The sequence below is a fragment of the Pelobates fuscus genome, chromosome 10 (assembly GCF_036172605.1).
Source record: "Pelobates fuscus isolate aPelFus1 chromosome 10, aPelFus1.pri, whole genome shotgun sequence".
Taxonomy (NCBI): Eukaryota; Metazoa; Chordata; class Amphibia; order Anura; family Pelobatidae; genus Pelobates; species Pelobates fuscus.
Genome location: NC_086326.1, coordinates 29,860,875 through 29,887,678, shown reverse-complemented (window position 1 = coordinate 29,887,678; position 26,804 = coordinate 29,860,875). Strand labels below are relative to the sequence as shown.

The following is a 26,804-nucleotide window of genomic DNA, read 5'->3' as shown; positions in this document are numbered from 1 at the left end:
TATATATTGTATATATATATTATTATAAAATACGAATAATAAATAATTTAAATTAAATTAAAAAAAATAAAAATAATAATAAAAATTAAAAATATATATATCTATACGAAATTTTATTCTAACTGTATTTTGATATTAATATATATATATTTATATCAAAATACACTTAGAATGAAATTGTGTATATATATCTATGTATATATAAATAAATAAAAAGAATGCGAACTATTCATATGTCCATATACAAAATTACATAAATAATTCTATAAATATACACGTAGACTTCAAATATATAAATATGCATATATATTTAAATTCTACGTGCATATTTATGTAATATTTTTACATAATTAAGTTATTTTATTGATTGCAATTTAAGGGACCTGCCTGCCAACCCAGGCCGAAAGTCCAGAGAATTTAATTTGCTATCACTGTATTTTACCCTGTAACGTTCTACGACACCCTAAAACCTGTACATGGGGGGTACTGTTTTACTCGGGAGTCTTCGCTGAACACAAATATTAGTGATTCAAAACAGTAAAACATATCACAGCGATGATATTGTCAGTGAAAGTGACTTTTTTTTGCATTTTTCTCACACAAACAGCACTTTTACTGATGATATAATTGTTGTGATACATTTTCCAGTTTTGAAACACTAATATTTGTGTTCAGCAAAGTCTCCTGAGTAGAACAGGACCCCCCATGTACAGGTTTTATAGCGTTTTTGAAAGTTACAGGGTCAAATATATGGGTCAAATATTTTTACATTGAAAATGGCCAGGTTGGTTACGTTGCCTTTGAGAGTGTATGGTAGCCCAGGAATGAGAATTACCCCCATGATGGCATACCATTTACAAAAGAAGACAACCCAAGGTATTGCAAATGGGGTATGTCCAGTCTTTTTTAGTAACCACTTAGTCACAAACACTGGCCAAAATTAGCGTTCAATTTAGTTTTTTACTTTTTTCACACACAAACAAATATGAACGCTAACTTTGGCCAGTGTTTGCGACTAAGTGGCTACTAAAAAAGTCTGGACATACCCCATATTGAATACCCTGGGTTGTCTACTTTTAAAAAAATATGTACATGTGGGGTGTTATTTAGCAATTTATGACAGATAATAGTGTTACAATGTCACTATTGATACATTTTAAAAATGTATGTTTTGAAACCGCAATATCCTACTTGTACTTATAGCCCTATAACATGCAAAAAAATAGCAAAAAGCATGTAAACACTGGGTATTTTTGAACTCAGGACAACATTTTGAATCTATTTAGCAGTTTTTTTCATTCGCTTTTGTAGATGAGTAAAAGATTTTTCACATAAAATTCAAAAAACGTGTATTTTTTTCAATTTTTCATCATATTTTTTCTTTTTTTTTAAATTAAATTACATGAGATTATATAAATAATGGTATGTAAAGAAAGCCCCTTTTGTCCTGAAAAAAACAATATATAATTTGTATGGGAACAGTAAATGAGAGAGGGAAAATTACAGCTAAACACAAACACCACAAAAGTGTCAAAAAGATGCCTGGTCGCAAATGTACAACATCGCAAAAAAAGTCCGGTCCTTAAGGGGTTAAAGGAACACACTAGGCTCCCACACACGTTAGAAGCACTGTGTAGGTTAGCTTACAGTTAGTTATACTCGGTGGGTTTATATTATTAAAGGGACACTCCAGGCTCCCACTCACGTTAGATGCACTGTGTAGGTTAGGTTACAGTTATACTGGGTGGGTTTATATTATTAAATAGTCACTCCAGGCTCCCACACATGTTAGATGCACTGTGTAGGTTTGGTTGCAGTTAGTTGTACTGGGTGAGTTTATATTATTAAAGGGACACTCCAGGGTCCTACGCATGTTAGATGCACTGTGTAGGTTAGGTTACAGTTAGTTATACTGGGTGGGTTTATATTATTAAAGGGACACTCCAGGCTCCCACACACGTTAGTTGCACTGTGTAGGTTAGGTTACAGTTATACTGGGTGGGTTTATATTATTAAAAGCTCCCACACACGTTAGATGCACTGTGTAGGTTAGGTTACAGTTAGTTATACTGGGTGGGTTTATAATATTATTATTATTTTCTCTCTTGTCCATTCTATTAAAAAGGTTTGCAAAGGAAAGCTGTATTCGTTATTCCAGGGATACCTGCCTTGATACATGTTATATCCCCTCTCCCCCCCCCCCTCCCCCCAACACACACGATACCCAAGATTCCAATGTACTAAACTCTACAGGTTAGCTTTCTGAACATTCCAGTTTTGCTTTTATTCAGACAGAGCAACACAACCAGCTGATAGCTGTGTTACCAGTGCAAATATTATAGTGCAAGGGGCACTCTGGGTAATATCATACAGTATGACAATGACTAATGCCAATAATAATCTATAGTTTATTCAGGGGGGGGGGGAGGATAAGACTCGTCAAAGCACTGAAGGGAACCTGTAACAAAGTGATTTATGTCGTTCCTGCTTCATTAACATGCAGATCAGTGCTGGTTCAAGCAGAACATGCATTTCTGACAGGGGAGGACCAGTGATGGTAGTTTTTGGGGGAGAGGGCAGTAAGTTGAAGGTGTGTGGGTAATGGTGGGGGATGATGTGAGGTAGGCGGGCAGTGACTGGATTGGCTAAATGGAGCTTTTATTTTCTTTATTCCTGAGGATCTGAGAGAGACAATGCCAGGTAGCCAGAGACAGCTCATATCCGCAGACAGCTCTGCCTCTGCACACTGACAGCACAGGGGGGCAGGCATGGAGCACACTCTCAAGTCCCTTCCAAGAGGGGGGTCTAAGTAGCAGCCTAGGGGGTAACAAACAAGCATCCAAAACAGGTCACAGTGGTGATGAAGCAGCTGCAACAGAAGCAACAGTATCCATAGGAGGAAGCAGGGGGAGACAGTGGGGGCTGAAGGAGTGTAATAAGAACAGAGCAGAAAGCAGGAGATTTAAAGGGATCTGCTACCTGTCTGCCTCCCAGCATTGCCATCCTCACTCTGAGCTGTGGGTCTGCATCTGATGCCATGGGAAACAATTTATCCTCTACCATCCCTGCTTTCCCCAGAGGGGGCCAGACCAGACTGCCAAGGGTTCAGCAGCAGCATCACATCAAAGGTAGGTCATCAAAGCATTGTAATGACACCATCCCCAGCCTCCATAGGATACAGGTGTGGTGCCCACTGCATGGTGTTGGACTGGCAGACTTCCACTCTGAATTTCCTACAGGTGCCCTGCCCAGGTACCCCCCTCCCAGGTGTGTGCTGGGCACGCAGTGTACATCAAACAGGACAAAAGCAATTGTTTCTAATAGAATCCTTAATCACTGTATATGATACTGTATCTAATCCTTGTACCATTCCATTCTAACTCTTGGGTGTAAGCATGTTTTACAATTATTTTATAACTGTAAATCAGGACCAACAGGTGTGGACTAATTAGCATTTTATGAATGATAAGAGAACAAAAGTAAGAGAGAGAGACAGAAAAAAATATATATATACACACACGTATAGATATAAATATACATGTATATATTCTACTTATATAGATATTTACTTTCCATCTGTATTCTCGATTTTTTTTTTTGTCACTAGAGGCGTTAATGAAGTGACAGTCGCAAAACGCCTACAGGCCATGGTGTGCCAAGAACAATTGGGGTGAAATTATTTTTTCCTTAATCCTTTGTGTACCAGGGGAACGATCTTTGCATTGCCAAACAACTCACTGCAATCCTATTATGGCACTGAAAGGGTCAATACTTTCTGTAACGTCAACATTTAGACAAGGCTAGATTAAAATAAAATAAAAAATTGGAAAAAAGCAGAAGTTGCGTCGATGAGTTGGTGCCTTAACCTTTTGTGAAAATATATAGTAGGGCATGTGAATGACAAATTGTTTATACAGCTATGTCAGTCTGTAGAATGACTTAATTTTGCAAACCGAATCCCTAAACTGAAGCAACGAAAGACTCTAATGAAAGAGTTTACAGTAAAAATTTGGACAAAGCTCGATATAATTGTCAGTGCTGAGAATTTAGGAATATTTATTATTTTGCCCATGTGGACTGAATGCTAATTGAGATTTCGTTGCATTTCAGTGTTCATTGAAGTGACAGTTGACATGGGAAACCGTCAAGTTGGAATTTATTGCATAAACTAATTTATGGGTATGATTTCCTGAAATATAAATATTCAGACGGATATCTCAAACAGTAACTGAAATCTACGTTATGTGTTTTGTAACTCTATAATACACGTGCCCTGCCCAAATATGGCTTATCTTTAGGCTGTGCTGGAAATATTATAATATGCCAACGTTTCATCCTCAGTTATCGTCTGTAGTACAACCGTAAAATGTCCAGCCTCACGGCAGTTGGAGAATTAAACTGCAAACTCTACTTGAAGGCTTTTATACATAAATTATTTTTGTCATCGGAGCTTGTAAAAAAAAAACAAAAAAAAAACACAAAACACAATGGGTTTGGTGACTACGACAGCAATTATCAATATAAGATCATCTGTGGTGTTCTTTGCATAGGTAACAGAGATTCTCCTCTGATGAATGCATGTTCCATGGGGTTTATGCAATATACAAAACACTGACTATGAAAACAGCAGGAGAACAAGGATTGGGTGAGACATTTCAGATGTTTCCTGATCCCTGTAGATGCTGGATATTTACTGTAAACTCAGACGTGAGTTACTTTTGGAACTATTTGGATATCTGCTAATTGGTGCCTTTCATATTCGTATTTAAACGGATGGTCTTCTCCAGCCTAGAGTCATCTTTTTTTTTTTTTTTTTTTTTTTTTAATTCTTTATTTTTGTTGTGCATGGTTTGACAAAATGATATACGTTGCCACAATAGCAAACATAATCAAGTTAATATCACAGATTCATACATATGCGGCATTGAGGTGAAAGCACATTTTTAAACATTTTGAAGCATTGTTAAGCGTGGTAAGACTATCTAGCGATAAATGACATGTAATTATCAGCATTAGTAGGTGTACGAATAGAGAAATTATATTTTTTATAAATGCCAGAACAGAAGATATAATATCATGCTAGGTAGGTCTCGATTTTGTAGTTTACATGGGTGTACATGCTAAATGCAGTCGCTAGTTGTATAGTAACTGACAAACAGGTATAACAGGCATAGCATTGCATAAGAATAAACGTCACATTTTTGTGAGTTAGTTAAGAGGACGTTATAACTGTGGGTTTGACACCACATAGGATACTAGAGTTTAGTAGCATCACAGGCTAAGTCAACGTGTCTATACAATATTCATGAGCTTTGCGTTCTAGCCGAGCAGGAAAGCCAGACATGGATGTATATAGAGAGCATAAACCTAATGTATATATGACTTAATATATATCATGGCATAAAGATTGAATGAAAAACGTTGTTGGCTAGGTTATATAGCTATACATGCTTTTCTATGTGGTAGACAGAGTAAACTTGAACCTTGCAAAATCTTGCTTATATTGTAAAGTGACATCGCTGTACTAATTAGACATAAGCTCGTGGGTTAACTTTGTCCTGTTCTGCTTTAGCTACAGCTAAGCGCTTAGATTAACATTGGCTTAGAGTCCTGGGAGCAGTCGCTTGTCATGTGTGAACACCCCACTTCCCAGCAGCGTGCAGTCAAATATTCCTTCTCCCTGGAGGGATATTGGGCATGTATTCTCCCTTAATGAGATCCAAGCTGATTCTTCAAGTCGTGTCCATCTGGGTTCCGTCGTGTGGCTGCTGAAGGCTGGTAAGTCCCCCTGCGTTGAAGGGTCCATTTTAGCCGCTTTCCTCCAGCCATTTGGCTGAGTCTGTGCTGCTTATGGTAGTGTGCCGTCGCTCACGTCTTTCTATCATGCGTGGATTTCTGGCCTCGGTAGTAGTGGTCAGGTATATGTTAAGGCCATGTGTCACTGCGTCTTGGGTTGCCTCTTTTAAACGCACCGGGATTGTGTAGGTTGTATGGGGGTTGCATCCCCCCGGGAGCCGGAGGTATCCGTGCTTACCAGCAGAGTCACCGCGCCGCCATTTTAAATACGGCTCATGGCCTGGTTTGCATTTCGGCGGTTCTTCAGGACCTCGGGAGCTTTGGTGTGGCAGAGGCTGCAAAGCGTGTAGGGTGTGGGCCGGGATCACCCCCACCGGCCCAGAGGGGGGGGAACGGGGCCCTGTCCGCCCAGCTAAGATAGTCTGGCTAGACAGCATCGGGCAGGATAGCGGGCGGCGGCCGTCCGCCTCGCTCACCGCCTGAGTAGGCCTCATCCAGAAGGAGCGGTGCGTGTCTCTCCGAGGGACTAAAACGTTAGTCGCAAGCCTCTCCCCGGGTCCAGAGTCTCCCATTGTGCCAGCCCACCTTCATAGGTCTTCGGGTAGGACAAAGGGTTCCTTGTTGTAAGTGAAGGTTGCCAGAGCTCTTGTGCCGTGCGACCGGCCAGCATGGCGGTCAGGCCCCGCCCCCCTAGAGTCATCTTTAATACTCTAAAACAGATAATGCATATGTGTTAAATATATATGAAAAAAACAATAAATTAAAGATAATAATAATAATAATAATAATAAAAAATATCGAAAAAATATTCACATTTGAAGTTTCTACATATATTGTATATCCTCCAAACCAGAAAGTGACTCCGTCAGACGTGATGCTTAGTAAATGGGAACAGCCAGGGTTTCTGAGCGTGGCTTCGGAATTGTACAAATACAGGAAAAAGTTAATAGTTAAACTTCAACTCACATAAACCACAAACATCAAGACAACATAGAATAGGATAGGATCGCAGTAAAACACTGCAGGTTGAGAGAGAATTAAACAGAAAGAGTGGGCTAATGGAGCAACACCAACAATTGTTTCTTTAAAGGGAATCTCCAGTGCCAGGAAAACAATCCGTTTTCCTGGCACTGGAGGGTCCCTCTCCCTCCCACCCCCCAATCCCCGGTTACTGAAGGGGTGAAAACCCCTTCAGTCACTTACCTGAGGCAGCGACAATGTCCCTCGTCGCTGTCTCCTCCTTCGCGCCGCTTCTCCTTCTTACTCCGTCGGCCAGTTGGCAAGACTGATCCCGCCCACCGGCCGAGGAGACTTAATGCACATGCGCAGCAATGCCGCGCATGCGCATTAGGTCTCCCCATAGGAAAGCATTGAAAACTAATTTTAATGCTTTCCTAGGGGGATTTGAGCGACGCTGGAGGTCCTCACACAGCGTGAGGACATCCAGCGACGCTCTAGCACAGATAATCTGTGCTGTAGAGCAGGAAGTGCCCTCTAGTGGCTGTCTAGTAGACAGCCACTAGAGGTGGAGTTAACCCTGCAAGGTAATTATTGCAGTTTATAAAAAAACTGCAATAATTACATTTGCAGGGTTAAGGGTAGTGGGAGTTGGCACCCAGACCACTCCAATGGGCAGAAGTGGTCTGGGTGCCTGGAGTGCCCCTTTAAATATGGGGGAACCATTAAAAAAACCTCACCCAATATAGAAAACTCATCTACACATTGCATCGAATATGTTTCAGTGCCTGGAGTGCATATTCTACGCTTGAGTTATTAGTTCTAGAGCTGAAACAAAGTTGTCCATGAAGACACTGTTTACCTTTCTCCAATTGTTTAATGTAAAGAGAAATACTTTTTTCTACCAAGAATTCTCTATATCATCTCCCAGACTATACATTTGTAGAGTCTAAGGTTGAGAGTATTTGGCTGCATTTGTCAGTGGGGTATTAGAAAGAAGGCTGTGAGTACGCCAAACATACCACAAGGCCTCATGCCACATCCAGACACCACTTTTACATTTCGATTCCCAGAAATACAATCTGATTCCTTATAATAGCCATAAACAGTGTATTTAAATATCTTTTGTATCTTTAAGTAACAAAAATGGCATCTCTAGAAGGCCCTGCCCAAAATGAAGATCAGCGATACCAAACTTTTAACTTTTTGACTTTGTTTATTTTTGCACTGCAGAGATAATTATAGTTTGGTGGGCATAATAGCAAGAACATGAATTAAAGGAACACTTTATTTTCAGGAACACAAACATGTATTTATGACACTACAGTGGTAAAATCACTCTTAAGTTCTCTGGCCCCCTTTGCCTCTCTTTGAAAAGATATCTTACTTACTGTTTTTTCCAGCATTTCGCCAGTCTCACTGCACCTGGCCCTGCCTCACCCTGCCTCAGTGGCTGAGGTCATCAAATGTGACGATCTCAGCCAATCTAATGCTTTCCCATAGGAAAGTATTTGGAGGCTATTGCGGCTGGTGCTCAGCAGAACACAGCACTGGTTAATCAGCATCTCATCATAGAGATTAATTGAATGAATGGGGAACGTTCAGTGTCTCCAAGTAGGGCGTGGAGACGCTGAACGCCAGTGCTGCACATGACACAGGAAGCACCTCTAGTGGTGATCTAAGTGACTGCCACTGGAGGTGTTCCTAGGCAGTAATGTTAACACTACCTTTTCTCTGAAAAGGCAGTGGTTACATTTAAATTATAGACTATTAAACTGTAGTTGTTCTGGTGACTAGAGTGTCCCTTTAAGAAAAGGGGCATCGAACAAAACAGCAATGCAACCCGGCGTTTAATCATACTGATGGACACCGCATATTTAACGCCATTATGTTTGGTAACATATGTGGGAGGGTTCTGTTTTATCCTATGCTGCATGTGTCGCTAAAAAAAAAAATATATAATTTTTTTTTTGATAGTGAACAGGCTATCTTTTAAGGTATCTTGTGCTGTGTTCTTACTGTCTGAAATTGGTCTGAGAGTAAATCACAGTATTTTCTGTAGAAGACACGGAATACTCATTTGCCACCATTCCCAATTCGCCCCCGGGTTCTCTTTTTCTGGTGCCCATTAATGCTTTAGTTTTTTTTTGTTTTAATGCAAAGTAAACAAGGCTGATCAGATCTGACAGGTTCCTATGAAATGTTTGCAGGCACAAGTTGAATGTCAGAATGGAAAGTCGCATGTTCAAAAAAATACTCATTTTATGGGGCATTTTTTTTTCAATTTACTGACAGATGTACGTTTTTTTGTTAAATTATTTTCGCAACAGTGCCACACAGTGTTTACAGATAATCTTTCATTGTCTGTGTAGCTCGTGTGATAAATGCAAATACATGGTAAAACAAATTAGAGCCAAACTACTACTACTGTTTAATGTCCCCCACCAGCTGTAACAGAACAACTATATTACAGGCAAATAGTAAAATAATTAAGTGCAGATCATGTTTAATATCGTACTTCGATATGAATTTATCTGATCCTCCTGCTTAGCTCCCTCGTGCGCCTCTTAGTGATGCAGGAGCCGGAGTCACGTCATATTCCGGGTCTGGCATCACTGCGATGCGCGTGAGGGAGCTGAGCAGGGAAGAGCTCAGGGGAGAGTGCTCCCTTGCTGCCCGCAACATCAGTGCATGCCTGCCTCGGATGGGCCCTGAGGTGGCCAGCCAGCCAGCTCCTAGGCCCCCCCAGGACAAGAGGCTGGCAAGGCATTTGCCAGGGCTTTTTTTGCCGCCCCCCCTGAAAGTGTCGCCCAAGGTAAATGCCTTGTCAGCCTCGCGGTAAGTACACTGCTGACTGTACTATAACTGTAACTAAGACTTTTAACGACATCATTATAATCTGTTCCCTAACAATCCTTTGTCACTCTTGCATTTCTTGGTTTAGAATAACTCTCTTAATGCTAAGTTAGTGTGTGAATAAGTATACTGTGTTGAATAAGGCTCTATAAGGACAAGATCGTTGTTATTTTATATAGTATATATCACATTTTAAGTAATACCTTTTGTCTCCCTTCCACTGGGCTCATTTCCATGCTTGTTCCAAGTTAGTAATCGCTAAAAAGGCTTTTGCTATCATTAGTGCTTATTTAAGCACTAACATTTATCCTATATTTAAATACATTTAAACATGAAAGCCCAACTATGTATAACTATCAATAAATACCTGTGAATTTGGCAAGTCAGGTGAATGCAAACACAACTTTCTCAGATGATGAGTGGTGTACTTTGTACTTGCACTGAGCTAACCTTTATAATGTCCTGGTGGAGTTACTTTATCTATAGACTAGAATATGTAGCTTTTCTAGATGTACAATAAGTTTGCTAAATGCTAAGCAGTGATCGGTGTGATGGACCGCCTGGCACTCCGACCGGGTATCCCGGTCAATCACTGCTTCGTATTACTTGCAAGCACCATAAGCTCCGCACTGGAACACCATAACCACCGTAAACCCCACAAAGCGCTGCAGCTTGGTTGGAGTCTCACTGTCCTCCACTCACCCTGGACCAAGGACCAGGATCCAGCTTCCAGTGGGTAGACCTCACTAGTCCAGAGATCGAAGTAGGCTGCTCTTACAAGAGCCATCGTTGTGATCCAAGGGAGTGTAGTGATTATAGCAGTCCCCAGAGTGAATATAGCTCTCCAATCCCCCAAACATGAGCCTTGACTTCATGAAGGGTAAAAGGAATCTGTTTAATGGCAGCCACAACTGGCCTTATATGCAGGTCCCCATGCAAGGGGCACTCCCCCTTGGACCTGAGAGTAGACTACAGTAAAAGCATATACATGATTACATTGGCTCTCAGGTCCAGGACACTTCCATACAAAATAGATCAACCTCTCCCCTATGCCTGGGAGATAATTGAGTCAGCTACTGTATTAAACTCAATTATTTCAAGGCACAAAAAACAAAATTTTTACAAAACCTCATACATACCTTAAAATAAAACACAAAATCCCCACAAAAGTTACATTCCCTTATAGCCCTGATCTGGTTGACCAACATATCCAAAAATCACCCAGATCAGTTCAGGGGTTCAGGGATTTCCTGGAAATCATAATTTGACCGACTGCCCACATAGTCCCATGCCCAAAACAGTTCCAGTGAATCAAGGCTTGTGGTCGGTCCAATTCGGTAGTTTTAAAACCGAACAAACTACCAAAGTCAATAGTCTCACTATGGAGTTTGATCCCTTTGTTCGGGGGAACGTTTCCACTGAACAGCGCCTTTCTAAGTGTTGTAGAACCGAACGCGTGGTATAGTGGTTATGGTGCTTGGAGTGTTACTTTGCCCAAACACTAATATGATTACAAATCAAACTCAAATATTTCAAAACCAAATAATGGTTATTATTGGTATAAACAGAAAGGATAATATATTGTATATAAGTACACATTTTGGAATTTTGCAAGATGTCGCAGCATGATTCACTGTCGGTTTGTAATGCGCAATAGACAGGAAAGTGACAGAGGGTTTAGGAGGTGTGGGGAGTCAAATCGAGGGTGGATATGTCCGCTAAACAAAATCCAGGTTCTAAAATGTAAAATGTATTCAATTTAAGTGGAGCGCAAAAATAAAAAAAAATATTAAAAAAACATGATTATTTCGGTTCTATAATTTGATACAACCATGTATCTACATATATCTGGTATGAAATCACATTTAAATAGCTAAAGAAAACCTGAGATCATAGCTCATATTTAAAAGTTCTCTTCTTCATAAGAATATTCATTTTGACAGTGGTGGAATTTGGCAAGGTTGTTGGCTGTCATGAGCATTTGCTGTATATTACACTGGAATTAGTCACAGGCATTCCAGTCCATTTCACAGATAGAACAAGAATTGTATACATTTGTCTGTGTATTTCTATATATTTGCTTTTTATGTGTCTCACATGGTAGAATAAACTGAAGTTATGTCAGTTATTATTATACGTCCAATGTGTGCGCAGAACCTCCTTTTCTTTTGTCCGAAAATAGACAGCCACCTCCCGTTTAAAAATGTGGTGCCGCAAAAATTTAAAATGTTTATACAAATATTTTAAAGTATGTTTTGGAAAGTGTTAAAGAAACACCCCAGGACCAATAACCACAACAGCCCCATGCAGTGATTATGACTCCAGGAGTTCCCTGGTGCCCTCCCAGAGTATGTAGTCAAATTGTTTACAAATCCCACCTCCCCATCCCATGCAATATTTTATCTTTCTCCGTCCTCCCTTGTCTTTCTTTCTCTCTCTCCCCCCTCCCTTTCCTCTCCCCTTTCCGGATCATAGAGCGCGCATGCACTCTGAGCCAGGTAAATGGACCAATCAAAGGCTTCAGTATGGTGCGGGCATTCAGACGGGCATTCCGGGCAGCGCCTGGAGTTGCGCTGGATGAAGGCAAGAAACACTGTAATTCAGAGAGCTTTTCAAGCGTTCGGGAGGTGGCACCCCCGTGAATAATGTCGTGCATTATCCACAGGTTTAAAAAAAAAAAGAGGTTGGAGAAACCTTTTAAGAAGAATGACTAGAATTCACAGTGATATATACATGTGAGTTGAGTATCAGTTGACAGCAGTACCTGTTCTGTGCCGGGATTCAGTGCTGTCATCAGGTAGAACACACTGGCATGAACAAAATTATCCAGAGTTTTAGTATTTAATACTTAGTCACATGATATCCAGTAAAAGCACCATTTGACGTTAAAATAGCAATTAAAAAAGCAATCTGTGTTTTATTCTGAGGTATAATGCATAATAAATAAATACAAAATGTCTTGTAATATTACCACTTACCCTATGTCCATGTTAACTGTCTGTACAGTGAAATACCTCCTACCTGTTAAAATTAGTTTGTCTGTTAATTACTTGCTGTGACATTTACCCACTGTCTAATTGCAAGGAACTGTCATGTATTGTGGCGCTTTATAAACACTAATTTTGCAGTTCACGATATACAAGATAATCGCAGTGAAGTTAGAAGACCAGAACATTAATAACTGCAATGTGATTAACACCTATTTAGAGGGTTATTTACTAAAGTGAGCATTTAGGGTGAAAATAGTTACCGATGCTCTAAAGGGATTCTACAATTTAACGAATACAAAGTTGTATTCCTTACACAATAGATACCTCTGGCCCTCCCCTCCTTCACACCCCCCTGCCACAGAAAGGGTTAAAAAAAATCTCGAGCCACAAGTCCATTAGGCCCTCACTGTAGGAAAGCATTGCTGCAGTGCTTTCCTTTAAGGGGATTTTACTGACGCTGGATGTCCTTATACAGAGCGTGAGGATGTCCATCATCAGTTAGGTGGCCAAAAGTTGCTTAACCACCAGGAAGTGCCTCTAGTGGCTGTCTGATTGACAGCCACTAGAGGCAGTCTTAGTCCTGCAATGTAATTATTGCAGTTTCTCAAAAACTGCAATGATTTACGTTGCATGACTAAGGGGTACAGGGACACTGTACCCAGACCACTTTAATGAGCTGAAGTGTTCTGGGTTCCTATAGTGTCCCTTTAAGTTCAGCTACAGTGCCCCTAAACTTGAAATTCACTTTGAATGCGTGACTGTGCTTTGTATATACGCTTTGACACTGACAAATTAGTAATCAGTTTAAACTAACAGAAAACTCTGTTATGTAGGACAAAGTGTTTTGTAAAACATGCCTTTATAGTATAAAGAAGAAATAATTGACGACAGGCCGTTGAATTATTAAAAAAATAATGCACACCCGAGGTGGTAATGCGGTCACGACGCGAAGCGGAGTGGCCGTTACACCTCGGGTGTGCATTATTTTTTCTAATAATTAAACGGCCTGGAGTAAATTATTCCGCTTATACTAGAGTTACCACACCTCGAAACATTGTTCAGATGATGTATTTCAAGACGTTTGTCAAGTTTTTGTCATTAAAATGCTCTTGTATGTAGGACTAATTTCTTACGCAACTGTCAACTGTCAAGACCTGTCTGGAACTACTTTAGCCGTGCGTCTCCTTGAAAATAATGCACACCTTAGAACGTTCATCAACCAATCAGATTGAAGCATTCAACGGCCCTGTAGTATAATATTTTATAACACATGCTTTTATAATAATTAAATATTGGAGTTTGAAACTTTTGTTCTGAATTTTAGAATGCTGATACAATGTTTTCACAGGGCACACATTTTACTATACAAACAACATTTGTGCACAATATGTGATACACGGACACAATTGTAAAAATACTTGTGAAGTTATTAGAAAACACCAACAGATGCCCCAACAATGCACAATAGGGGGAGAATACTCACATTGATAAGCCAGGCAAGGAGTAGAATCTAGCTCACCCGTTATAAATATTTGAAAACATATGGAAGGCTTACTCCAACCCTTTTTAATAAACTTTTTTGTTTATTATTTAGATTGTCCTAATGGTAATTAGTAATAAACTTGCAAAAAAAAAAAAAAAGCTTAGAACTTACTTACCGAAGATCCCTCTTTGGATTCCACTCCCCGTCCGACGTCCATTGCAAGATCCAATGAAATGCTTCTCTGTCTCTAAGAGAAGCATGTGATTGGACTGTTCTCAATGGCTCAGCGTGGTGGGGATGGACAAGGGAGGGACTGAGAAAGGGGATATAGTAAAAAAAAAATACAAGTATTTAGCAATGCTTAGTGGGGAAGGCTAAAATAAGAAAGGATGGGAAAGTACATTGAAGTTTCCCCTTGCAGGTACGCTGCCTTCAAGACTAGAAGCTGATAACGTATTTTGCCAGCTTGCATTGCGCCAAGACTGCAGATATAAATTTAATTTAATTTATAACATATGTAATTTTGTGCCCTCAGCACAAAAGTAAAGATATCTCTGTTTGTACAGTGTTTCCTTCTGACATGGCCACATCTAAAAGCAGAAGTGGTCATGGTGGCTGGAGTAATTCTTTAAGAATGGTTGTAAAATGGTTGGGCCCTGCACTGCCTGCAATCACATTTTACCTTCACACAAAGGGAGAAAGAGATCTGTACTTTTTACAGCACAGATCTCGCTTTCCTGCTTCCTCTGCAGTACCCTCTATTGACATTAGAGGACGCCTTAGCATGCCTTTACTTCCCACAGCTCATTGTGCCTTGCTGTGTTACCATGGACGGAATGTTCAGACAGTCCTTTAACCCGGATTGATATATTGTGGAATGGGGCAATTTCACCAACGGAGCTGTTTGTAGTCTCAATTGAGTGTGCAGTTATTACCACCGTATTTTCTTTTTCTAAAAGCATAATCATGTAAGTTCTTTTTACAGCCTTGCGTTTATAACCTGAAACAAGGTTCTGTACAGTATCACAGTACCCTTCAGCCACCAGTGTCTGCAGGACAGCACAGAGCAATTCATGTGATTCTTCAAATGACTTTCCTTCCAGTTACATCCCACGCTTACTGTCCTCTCAGTCGTTCTACCTGCCTTTTAAAACAGCTGAATGTTCGTGGCAAGCAACCACACAGTCATTTATTAAGGACTAGTGTGCAATTCAGCTCGAGCCCTGAGAGTGAGTCATGCAGATTGTATTCGCCAATTAGGTCATTGTTACCGTCATCGTCTTCAGAACCCCTACTGTCTAATCCTATTCTGTGTGCTTTAAATGGGCCTCTACCTATGTCTCCAGTGGTTACATTATCACTTGAAAGAAAAGATAACAAATGTTGTCTGTCTGAAGGGGACAGAATCAAAACTTATTATTAGTGCTTTGTGTGGGGCCGTCAGTAAAAAAAATACATATTGCCTTTGCATGACATTTATTTTTCAATAGGTAACCTGTCACTGATACAGCTCATACCTCTTCTTACCTAAGACCCTATTGTCAAGGCAAGACCACTTTCGCTCAGTTGCCACTAATATTGTAGGTAGTAGCCTTCAGGGTCCCTCAGGATTTGTCACTTGGTACTAATGCTTAAAGGGTTATTACATCCACCATGAACACTTCTGATTTTATAAGAGGTCATAGGGCAAGGGATCTGCACATCTAGGAATATCTGCACTTACTACTTACACCTCTGGCACAAATTACTTAGGCAGCCCGCATCACTGCGCTGGGTCTTGAGTGTTAAATCTGTGCAAAAACCTCTGTTAGCGTGCACAGCAAGCTGGCAAACGATAAAATGAGCCTGGTCTGGGAATGCACTTAATAAGGGGAGCACGTATCTTCCCTCACTCCATCCCTCATTTGAGTTCTCTAGTCCTCCCTGCCTCTGTACATTTCCTAAAACGCGCCCATTTCTTTTTAAACTTCCCTCACACCCTTGTCCATTACCCACACCCATTCATCCCCAGCTCAGAACACAGGCATAAGCCCAACACCAGTAAGAACATTCCAGTCGGATGCTTTCCTCTGAGAAGCATTTGATTGAATCACAGAAAGGAAAGCAGTGACTTCAGACAGGGAGTGGAAACCAGCGAGGGGAGCTTCGTCCTGCACTGAATTCCAAGTAGGATTTAGACTTATTTTACAGGTTTATAAATGGGGGGGGGGGGGGTGGGGACCTAATTACTAAAACTAAATTATAAAAAGCAAAACAACGAAAAACAAAACATTGTTTAAAAAGGGTTTGAGTAACCAATTGATTTACCTTGGATGAGATACACTGGTCTAGAAATCACAGTTACCACAAACAGCTCCAGGTTACATAGCATGAAATGTAATTATAAAAACAGACAAATTCAAGTAACACTGGTGCTAATAAACAGACCAAGGAAACATTCAAATGACGCTGCACCTCACGCAGTGCATAAACCCAAAATGACATTCAGTACAATATTAAAAACAAATAAGGTGCACTGTGTCTTTAAGACGTGTACATAGTAAAATATATAATATCTTTGTATAAATGTTATTTGCTAAAGTGCATATATCTTAAAGTACAAAAATAAATGTGCACCAGTGCAATAAATAGATAACAATAAAGTGCTGTGATTCTTGTGCAAAAGAAACCCAGATATTACCAAGTACCTGAAAATAACCCCACAGCGTCTCAAAACACGTTTTATTATCGCTAAAAACCTTTGTCCTGTGCCAAAAACCTTCACATACTGCATTGTTTTTTGTTTTTTTCAGGAAGGCACAATTTACAATTTATAGTAAAAAAAAATGCTCAGGCAATGGATAAACTGAATTGATCTGTGAGGTCAAGTTGGTGTTGGAGAAATAGCCTTTTTTATCAGCACTTAGACAGCACAGCAGATGGTGAACAAGACACACGGCTTAAAGAAGCAATCCCTTCCAAATTATATTTACAGCTTAACTGACTTCCTTCCTCATTAACATGAGGTGAAGTAATGTCTACATGGGCTTACAGTCCTGTCGCGGCATTTTTCATGTGGACAAAATGTCTTGGTGACCTCCTAACCTTCACAAGCATATTTATGGCTACCATTGTATCAAGCGCCAAATTCAGACCAAGTACATCGTGGGGCAGAGTTTCACTTCTAAGTAGAAAGGACATGCAGGTTAAAAGGTCTATAACATTTTTAATCACAGTTTCCCGTGAAGTTTTCAAGGATCCAGAAGGTCCTTTAGAACCAGTCTCTTACAGTCTCAAAAGTTCTGAAAACGAAATATTCCCAAAACAAATGTTTTGGACTACATGTCCCTAGCATTATGGTTGTAAGAGCATACAGTCAGGGCCGGCCTTAGGCCTGTAGACGCCCTGTGCGTAGCTTTTTGACAGTGCCCCCATGGCCACACCCCTCTCTGGCCAGACACCCTCAGCCAATACCCCCCTTTCTTATTAACCCCAAAACAAACATTAGATAGTTTGATTAAAATAACACTTTTATTTTCTGGTATTAAACTTGTCATTGAAGTAGAAGTATGATTATTAAATAAAACTGCAGTAAATCAACTATAATGGTAAATAATATTATGTTAGTGGGAAGTGGGGTTTATAAGGTGGTGGTAGGGCTTGTAAGGTCAGGGTGGGGCTTGTAAGGTGCTGGTTTGGCATGTAAGGTGGTGCAGGGGAGTGGGCTTTAAAGGTGGTAAATGGGGTTTGTAAATTAGGGAGTGGGACTTGTAAGGTGTTGTTGTTGGGGCACATTCACAATCTACCCCCCACCCCCCCCCCCCCCCCTTAACACCTCTGGCCAAAACACAATTCATGCACCCCCTGCTACAAAACCCATAGCCAGCCCCTTACACTATCTATTAATACAATTTAAAAATTGCCAAGCACTCACTTTGTTAATCAAATCATCCAGGGGTCTGTTGCTTCCTGCTTAGTGTCTGAACTCCCTCTTCAATGCATTATAGCCACTGTCAAGCTTTCAGGGCACCGTCCGCACTCAGGGTCCCTCACTCCGGTTAGAGATCGTTGTGCATCTCTACGCTCTTCCACGTTGCTCTTTCCTTCTCCACATGATCAATTAGTGCCATTCCATCGTAATTACCAAGTGTGTGCGTTCATTTCATTTCTGGAGCTCAGTGCCTGCCTGCGAGTGACTGCAAGCTGTGTCGGCCACCCAACACCCCTGTGGCCATGGCTCCCTTTGCAGCCACACAGCTCGCACACGCCAATGCCCTGCATACAGCCATAATGCTGGGAGATGTGGTCCAGAACATCCAGGGTGTCGAAGGTTGCTTAGCCATCCTCTAGAACAGTGGCGGCTCTAGACTTTGTGGGGCCTTAGGCGAAACTCTAACATGAGCCCCCCACTAACACCCAAAGTGAAAAAAATAGGGGTTGCATTGTGTGTATAAGGTGCTGGTATTGTATTGAAGGACACGCTTGCAGTGCTGGATACAGAGAGCTAGTCTATGTATTCATTGTTCAGAGGCTTGCAGTGTCGCGGCTCACTGTGTCACTGCATTGTGAGCTCTCCAACTGTAGTTATGGCATTATTTGCAAACTAAATTAATTTGCAATAAACAAATTTAATTAGCAATTATGCTAATCATTTATACACGACTGCGGGGTATGATTTCATAGCCTTGCAGTCGTGTATACATTACTGCCAGTGTGTGTATTTCTGAGTGTGTCTGGCATTGTCTACCTGTGTATGTGCATGAAACTGTGTGCCTGATCGAGAGTATCCTTGTGTGTGAATATATGTTTTTATGAGTGTGTCTGGGACTGTATGTGTGTTGAGTAACTGCCTGCGGTGTGTTGTGTTTATGGGGTTTGCCTGTGACCTTTGTGCATGTGTGTATGATGAATGTCTTCAGTTTGCGACTGTGACAAGGTTAGTAAAGGGGTAACTGTGGCAGGGTTAGTGTGACATGGTGAGGGGGTAAATGAGACAGGGTTGGGGGGGTGAGTGTAACAGAATAAGTGAGGATGAGAATGATAGAGGGGCGATAGTGACATGGTTGGAGGAGGGAGTGTGACAGGGCATAGGGAAGTAAGTGTGACAGGATTGGAGGAAGTTAATGTGACAGACTGCATGTGGCATAGTTGGGGGGTGTATCACAGAGTTGGGGTGAATGTGCCATGTTTGGAGGAGGCAGTGTAACAGAATGAGGGGACGTGAGTGTGACAAGATTAAGGGGGTTAATGTGGCAGGATTAGTGAAAGGGTGAGTGTGGCAGGGTTTGGGGTGAGTGTGGCACAGTTGGAGGACAGGATTGGAGGGGTTTATGTGGTAGGGTTTATGTGGTAGGGTCGAGGCCCCACACAGCACAAATCCTTAGGTGGCCACCTAAATTGCCTAATTAGAGAGCCACCTCTGCTCTAGAATAGATGTACTCATGTGCTCTTGGACATCTGCAGAGAAATGTAGTAATAGCACCAGCTTGCTGGACATTTCTTCCTTAATTTACGCAATCTTGGAACTGGTGAGTTTAATTAAAGAAATACAAACATGGTAATTGAGGTATTAACTTACACTTTTCCAGTGTTGAGGTTCCCCTGTTACTGCTTACCTCCTTCAGTGTCAGTCCATTCCAATGCTCCTCATCGAGGAGCATTGGGGACGGGATGCTCAGCGCAACAAGAGCCATTCGCACATCAAATTTCCACATAGGAAAGTATTGAATCAATGTTTTCCAATAGAGATTGCAGTCAGGGGACTGAGTTTAACTAGTTTGCTACAGCAAGTGCTTCTAATGGCTCTAAGTATGACAGCCGCTGGAGGTGAGTTTAACCCTACACTGTAAACATTGCAGTTTCTAAAAAAAAAAAAAACTGCAATGTTATACATTATTGGGTTAAACCTACAGGACAAAAGCACTTGTCACTTACCTCTTCTCCGCCGCACCTCCAAGGCGCAATAAGTAACTTTTAATTAGATATAGGCTGTACAAATATCTTTAAATGTAGAATTTAAAACATGCTATTATCACATTTCAGCATTGAACTGTTTTTAGAATATATTCAGTATCTCACAAGGAAGAGGTAGCTTTGGGCCCAAGGCTTTAGAGAGCTAACCTGGTCCGAGACAGCTCTGTTTTTGTTTACATTGCCAGAATTTATAGTGTTAGACATATTTATTATAAGCCAGTAGTGAAATATCAGCAATTTAAAAAATATAGATTTTTATTATTTGGTGCTATGTATATTTTTGTTGATTCCTTAAAATGTGCTTTAATTCCTGGAGTGGTTTTGGAAATGACTTGATTAACGAGTGATGCAAATTAAATTGACACTGCTTTTATTGCGAGGTAATTTAATGAGATCTTCTTGACAGTGAGACAAATGGTTCCGTTAATCTCAGAGTGAAAAGATTCTAGCAAGCAACTAGCAGAATCAAATTCACTCATCGAGTGCTATAATTCAGCGATTACCCTTTTCTTTAATGTTAGTTTCTACACTATTTTTGTTGGGGGCCTTCAGGTCGAGGGTCTTATTTAGATAGATCTATTATGCAGAAAAAGAGGTACCAATAGGTGGCCTCTGGGACTTTCCTATTTATAGACTTGATTTTGGCATGGCAAAATGCTGGTATGGCATGCTGGTGAGATAGCTGAGTCCAACTTCAGTATCCCACTCCCAGGTTGAATTCCCTTCAAGGTCAACTTAACCAGTCGTCCTTCCAAGGTTATTGAAAGTAGTATTATTAAGTTGGGCAATCATGGCATCTATAGCATCTAGACCTCTGGAATATTTAACAATATATATTTTATTATATATTTATTTTATTTATTTTTGTTAAAATTGACATGCGTAGTAAGAAATTAAGGAATCGTTGATGCAGGATAGATATGAATGAACGAATCCTTGATACAGCATAAAGTGTGAATTAAATGCAGAATAAGATTGAATGAAGCTGTGATGCAGGACAAAGATAGAAAGGATTGAGCAAGGTAACAAGTAGACCGTTGATAGATAGATTGCAACAATGAGCCACCAAATAAAGGTTATAACGGAAACAGTGAGAAATAGTTTATGGGAGTGGGATAATGAGCGTTAGAAGAGAAAATGAGGGGAAGATAGAAATCATCATAAATGGATCGGAGTGAAGCGGAAATCACAAGGCAGAGGCTTGAAAGGTTGAGGAGAGTCAGGCTCTAGGAATCCAAAAAATCATTACACATCGTGACTCATCCTTTTCATGTCTAATACAGCTTGTGTTAACAAAGCTCTCTGCCACTTCGGAGTTCAGTTGCACAAAGCACGAAAATAATAGAAGAGATTTGGATAGCTGGTTGAGCTTGGCATTGGCAATCAATATGGATATGCTATGATTAAAGCCTTTCTCTGAGGAGCAACAGGCTGAAATGGCTCTATAGACTGACAATGGGGACATCTTGGGCACTTGCCAACATTGGCTGGTCACATACCAGTTCTTCAGTTAATATTGAATAGAATGAACACAGTGCTGGGTTTAGGAGTCTTTATCTCAGGAGTCGCCCATCATTAAAAAAACATGTGACAATAAAAGGCCAGATTTCATGGGAGGTCCATAGATGCACACCGACGACAGGAGAAATGCATGAATGACATAAATCGACAATGCTCTTGGAAATCGATCTCTGATTAAATCGCCCATGACTGGTGAAGAGTTATATTAAACCTTTTATATGACTGTGGATGTGTTATCTAAAATTCTCTTGATGGAGTGCATTTTGCATAATTCATGGGAAATGTAATATAACAATACCTGAATGGACAAAGTTGGACAAAACGATCTGTGCTCTTTTCCCCCCCGAAGAGATTATGTATTAAACACCAAACTGTTGTGAATTAAAAACAAATTATATATATTTGTAGTAGATACCATGAGTCCACAGGATCTTACATAGTTGACCTCACACATGCCCAGTGCATATCCAGTTAGGCATGGAAACACAATCATTATATTTAATTAACGACTTCCGCTTTATATAGTTTTGACTTTACAGTGACACAGAATTAGGTAAGAGCATTGCTTGTTTTTTATTTTTTATTTTAATGAATAAACAGCGAAACCAAACCACGGATATCATTTTTGGAATTGTGTTGAACATCTGACAAGTTTGCTATAGTACATTGATATAAATTATTACAGATTCCTCAGCAGTAGATACAAATGTAACTAAATTATTTTAATTAAGACTGTAAAACCCCAGAACAGTACATCAGACTTTATTGAAACCTGTGGATATCTAAATGAATTCATAAGAACTACTACTACTAGTTGAATCAACGAAACAACTGGGCTTTTATATAAATAGCAGCTATTCGGCAAGGTTAGTAGGCATGGATATTTCTGCTGAGTACAGTTTTTAGAATGTTGCTCCTGAATAACCCTGGGGATTCTTTCTTACTAAACATGATCAATGCAGACAACTCAATGTGAAAAAAATACACCTGGAAATACATATATAGTCATGTTACCTGGATGTTCTAGGGATCATCCTCGGGCACATGTCCACGTGGAGTCCACGTGGAGTGCCCTTTCTGCATCACCTTTATTTATTTCTTTTTAATCTTTATTTTCATTTCCAGTGCACAGTAGGAAACAGAAGAGTGATTGTGAATCCACGTTCATACAAACACATTACAAGGAAATCAATAAGGCTATGCGTATACATGTATCAGGATTCCCCCAGATTAATTTCTCTCTGATCGAATTACCCGTATGACTTCTGGGTTTCGCCGAACCAACTCCACCCATGCGTCTGACGTCACGTGCATCCCTGTCAAAAGGAAACCACGGTCGCATTCACATTGCTCAATCAATTTGACACTTTGTTGCCAATTGCCGACGGAACTCCTTCTTATGGTCACCCGTGTACCGAACCTCTCTTACCTGATCCTGACTATACTGACTTCTTCTCTCCCAGACTCGGAACAGACTTCACTACGAATTCCTCTAATTCTCGATATACTTCAGGGAACCATAATCCTCAATATTCTGGAGAGGACTACCATTCTCAACATCCACGGAACTGAGCTAAATTCTCCAGTTACTGGGATTAATAATTGGCTCATGCCTTACATTTTTATGGAAAGATAAATAGGGAATACACTTGTCTGCCCTCTGGGATTCAGTTACTACAAAATTGCTGAATTGAAAGTAACCATTACAGCTTATTACTCTTGCCTAATTTATTACTTTTATTACTGTATTAATAAAACTTTATTAAGTCATAAGTACACTTCATGTTGCTCCTTCCCAGTCACACCCCCATTGTGTGATTTGGTGCCTGGTGATGATACAGTCCAGTAGTCCAACATAACGTTATGATGATACGGTAATACCTATCCTCTTCTTCCTTATTATCTCCTGTTTATTTAGTGTTTACCTATTCTCTGCCTTTAAGGGTCACCTATCCTAACACATGGCACTCAAAGGATCGCAGGTTTGCGTGTTAGGATAGGGTCAGTCTTGACATATCGAGTGAGAGAGTATGGTAATCTACTATGATCATCAGGAAATATATATTCATATGGCTACTAAGGAAATAAATACTTTACTGTCTTTTAATGATAAGATGTGGGATCTTCTCTAAAAGGCAAATTCACGGACAGTCGAATTGTCAATGGATAGAAAGCACAGTTTTCAACTATGAAGGCTTTCTGACTGCAAAGACATGATGATAAAGGCAATTTATTATAGAACGTTGACATTTTATGATGAAAAAAAAAAAGACCATCACTTTAGAGGTCTGTAGGATTTAATGTAAAACACAATAATTTACTGGAACCATCCCAAGTAAAAGGGGCACTGTCAATGTTAACTGTCATTTTCAGAATTACATTTGGACAAATGCTCCCTGCTAATATTACAATGTACACAATTACATTACCATAAATTTGTTATAAGAGGTTGCACATATGCAAAGTATTAGACGATGCAATGTGTGGGTGAATGATGTCATCGTAGGGGAATGTAAACATTCATTTTTTAAGTGCCAGGCTATGGATTGAAGAAAATGAGACAAATATAAGAATCCTTGCTTGAATTTAATTATTTTATATTCATATAAAGACACAGTTCTCTAACGTTCTAGTTTATGGTTTCTTTCAATCATGGATTTTTAAATTTTGTTTATTTATTGTCTCATGTATAAAGAGTGATCTTGGGGTTTATATTTAGGGGTGCTCGTTACTAGATGATGCATCAGGAGATGCTTATTGGATCTCTTGGTTAATATGCTCATAAGGATGCATCAAATGTTTGAAAGGGGTGCATGAGCCGCTTTTCTTAGTCCCACCATGCCACAAGTATTTTAATAAAGGACACTGAGTGAAAGGACCAAAATAATATTTTATCTACATTTCTGAAAATATTTGGGTGAGCACTTAAGTGGACACTCTAAGCACTAAAACAACTTCAGCTTGATAAAGTGGCTTTGGTGTATAGATCATGCCCCTGCAGTCTCACTGCTGAATTCTCTTCTGTTTAGGAGTTAAATCACGTTGTTTATGCAGCCTAGTTACACCCTCCCTGCATGTGATCTACACTGTCTCCCTACAGATTTCATGTAAAGAGAGATCTATTGTTTATACTTCTGTTATTTTTCAGTCTGTTTAATTTAGAATTTCTTATATCCTACTCTGTTAATAGCCTGCAAGAGTGTGATTAAGGTTCAATCTGAAGGGCAGGAAATAAAGACTTCTAAAGTAAACATACTATGCTGTAAGATCTGATTGAAAATTAAACCAGTTTTCTCACATAGGCTCTGTGATAGTGGAGGTGCAGCTAGGGCTGTATAAACAGAAACAAAAGCGACTTAACTCCTAAATTGCAATTGCAATCACAACTTTACCATGTTTTTCAACAATAATTTTAGCATTTTTGGTTTGGTAAAAAGGGCTATAAAACATTACGTTATGCAGTAAAATAAAAGCGATTACAGTCACTCTAGATAAGACATATTAACACATTAATAGAGCTATTTTACCCTGTTAAATTCAGTAACCATTGACAACACTTTTTTGACAAATTAATACATACTCTAAATTTAGCAAAGTTAATGGTTTTTATGCATGAGCAAAACCAACACTACAAATATCTAAAACTATTTTGTGTAGGTGTGTTTTCCTTACAGTGCCAGCTGCAGCATCCATGTTGCGCATTATGTTAGGTTATTATAAGCTGCCAATAACACTTAATTTTAAAGCAACACTAAAGGCATCAGACCATTTCATACCAGCAATGGGCAATAAACTGCAAAATATTGCCATTCAGTAGGCACGGCAATGTTATGCTTGCAGAGTTAACACACTATCAGCCAATAGAGGCGTTTCGGCCTAATAACCGAGTCGATTATTAAACACAATGCTGCTCATTTGAACATTTGATTGGCTCAGCGCGGCATTTTGCTCCATATGCACACTAACCTTTTAATGCTTGCCTATAGGGAATACATGTCTATATTCCTAACACTATAGTGTTCCTTTAACCTGTAATGTCATTTTAGTTTTTTTTCTTTTTCATGTTTAATCGTTACTGAAATTTTTTTTGTTTTTCAAATTCGCAAACAAACCTAAAGAAGTAAATACAGCAACAGAAAAAGTAACATTTGCCCAGATGTTAATCTTGCATTTTAATTGTCCATAAAACATGTGGTTAATAAACGTCAGCAACACATGCATTCTCTACGTTGGCCAGTCTCTCTACGTGGCGAAGTCCACCTTAGATACACTTATTTAGTGTGCTGTGATTCCTGTCTGTGAAATGCGCGCTGGTCTTGTTCAAGACCCACTAAGCCACGTGGATTCCCACCTCTGTGATATTCCCCTCCCAGGAAAAGGCCCATGTGGGAGCTTTTTAACCCCTTAAGGACACATGACATGTGTGACATGTCATGATTCCCTTTTATTCCAGAAGTTTGGTCTTTAAGGGGTTTAGGCCAGATCCTCCACCACGCAGTTACCCGTTGAACATTGCAAGGGCTCCACGTTGGGCATGATGTCAACCTTGTGTTATTCTTTCTTTCCCAGTGGTAATATGATACAACATAGTGTTGCGGGTCATGTTTGCTCTAAAAGGTTGGACATGATATTTTGTAACTTTTTGTTGACTTGTTGTTTATTCATTCTTTCTTCAGGCCCAGCTAGCCCAACTGAATATCACAGTTTCTCTTGGTTGATAGGAATTAGAGATCTAATTTTAGTGTATTTTACAGTCAGAGACTGCCTGTATATACGGTTCATTTAGCATTGTACAATAAATGCTATTTTTGTTCTTTCATCATAAGAACCTGTTATAAATTTTTTCCCAATAAGTATATTTGTTCCCATGTTGTTTTTTGTTTTTCTACTTCCCACTGTGCGTCTGTATTTTTCCACGATTTCTTTCTGCTGTCCTTCGTTTTCTCCCCCATGTAGAAGGTAATTACAATACAGCTTCCGCGTGACCTTCCCTCGGGCTCTGCATTTTGTTCAGATATGAATTACATGCTGAACACAAATATACCCAATCTACTGTGCTTAATGCCCCGTAAGCCCAGTGACCCCTGAGGAGGAAGTAAAGAAGGTGGACATTTATATTTAGCTTTCGTTAAAGAGATGAATAGCTCTCAATTGTTTACATATTAATTCAACCTTTTACTTGCTGCAGACTTAATCTTGAAGTGTTAGTCTGACTTCGCTGATAGTGAAAATTCCTAATTTCCTTACCT

At 39.9% G+C, this 26,804-nt stretch overlaps 1 protein-coding gene across 1 annotated transcript in view; it reads left to right on the top strand.

Annotated features, from left to right (window-relative positions):
• Positions 1–2,720: 2,720 nt before the first annotated feature.
• Positions 2,721–26,804, top strand: part of NEURL1 (neuralized E3 ubiquitin protein ligase 1) — a 243,060-nt gene continuing 218,976 nt past the window's right edge. Inside the window, exon 1 of the mRNA XM_063435096.1 lies at positions 2,721–3,128. Within this exon, the coding sequence (XP_063291166.1) occupies positions 3,038–3,128 (91 nt within the window). The 5' untranslated portion in view covers positions 2,721–3,037. The remainder of the gene's footprint in view (positions 3,129–26,804) is intronic.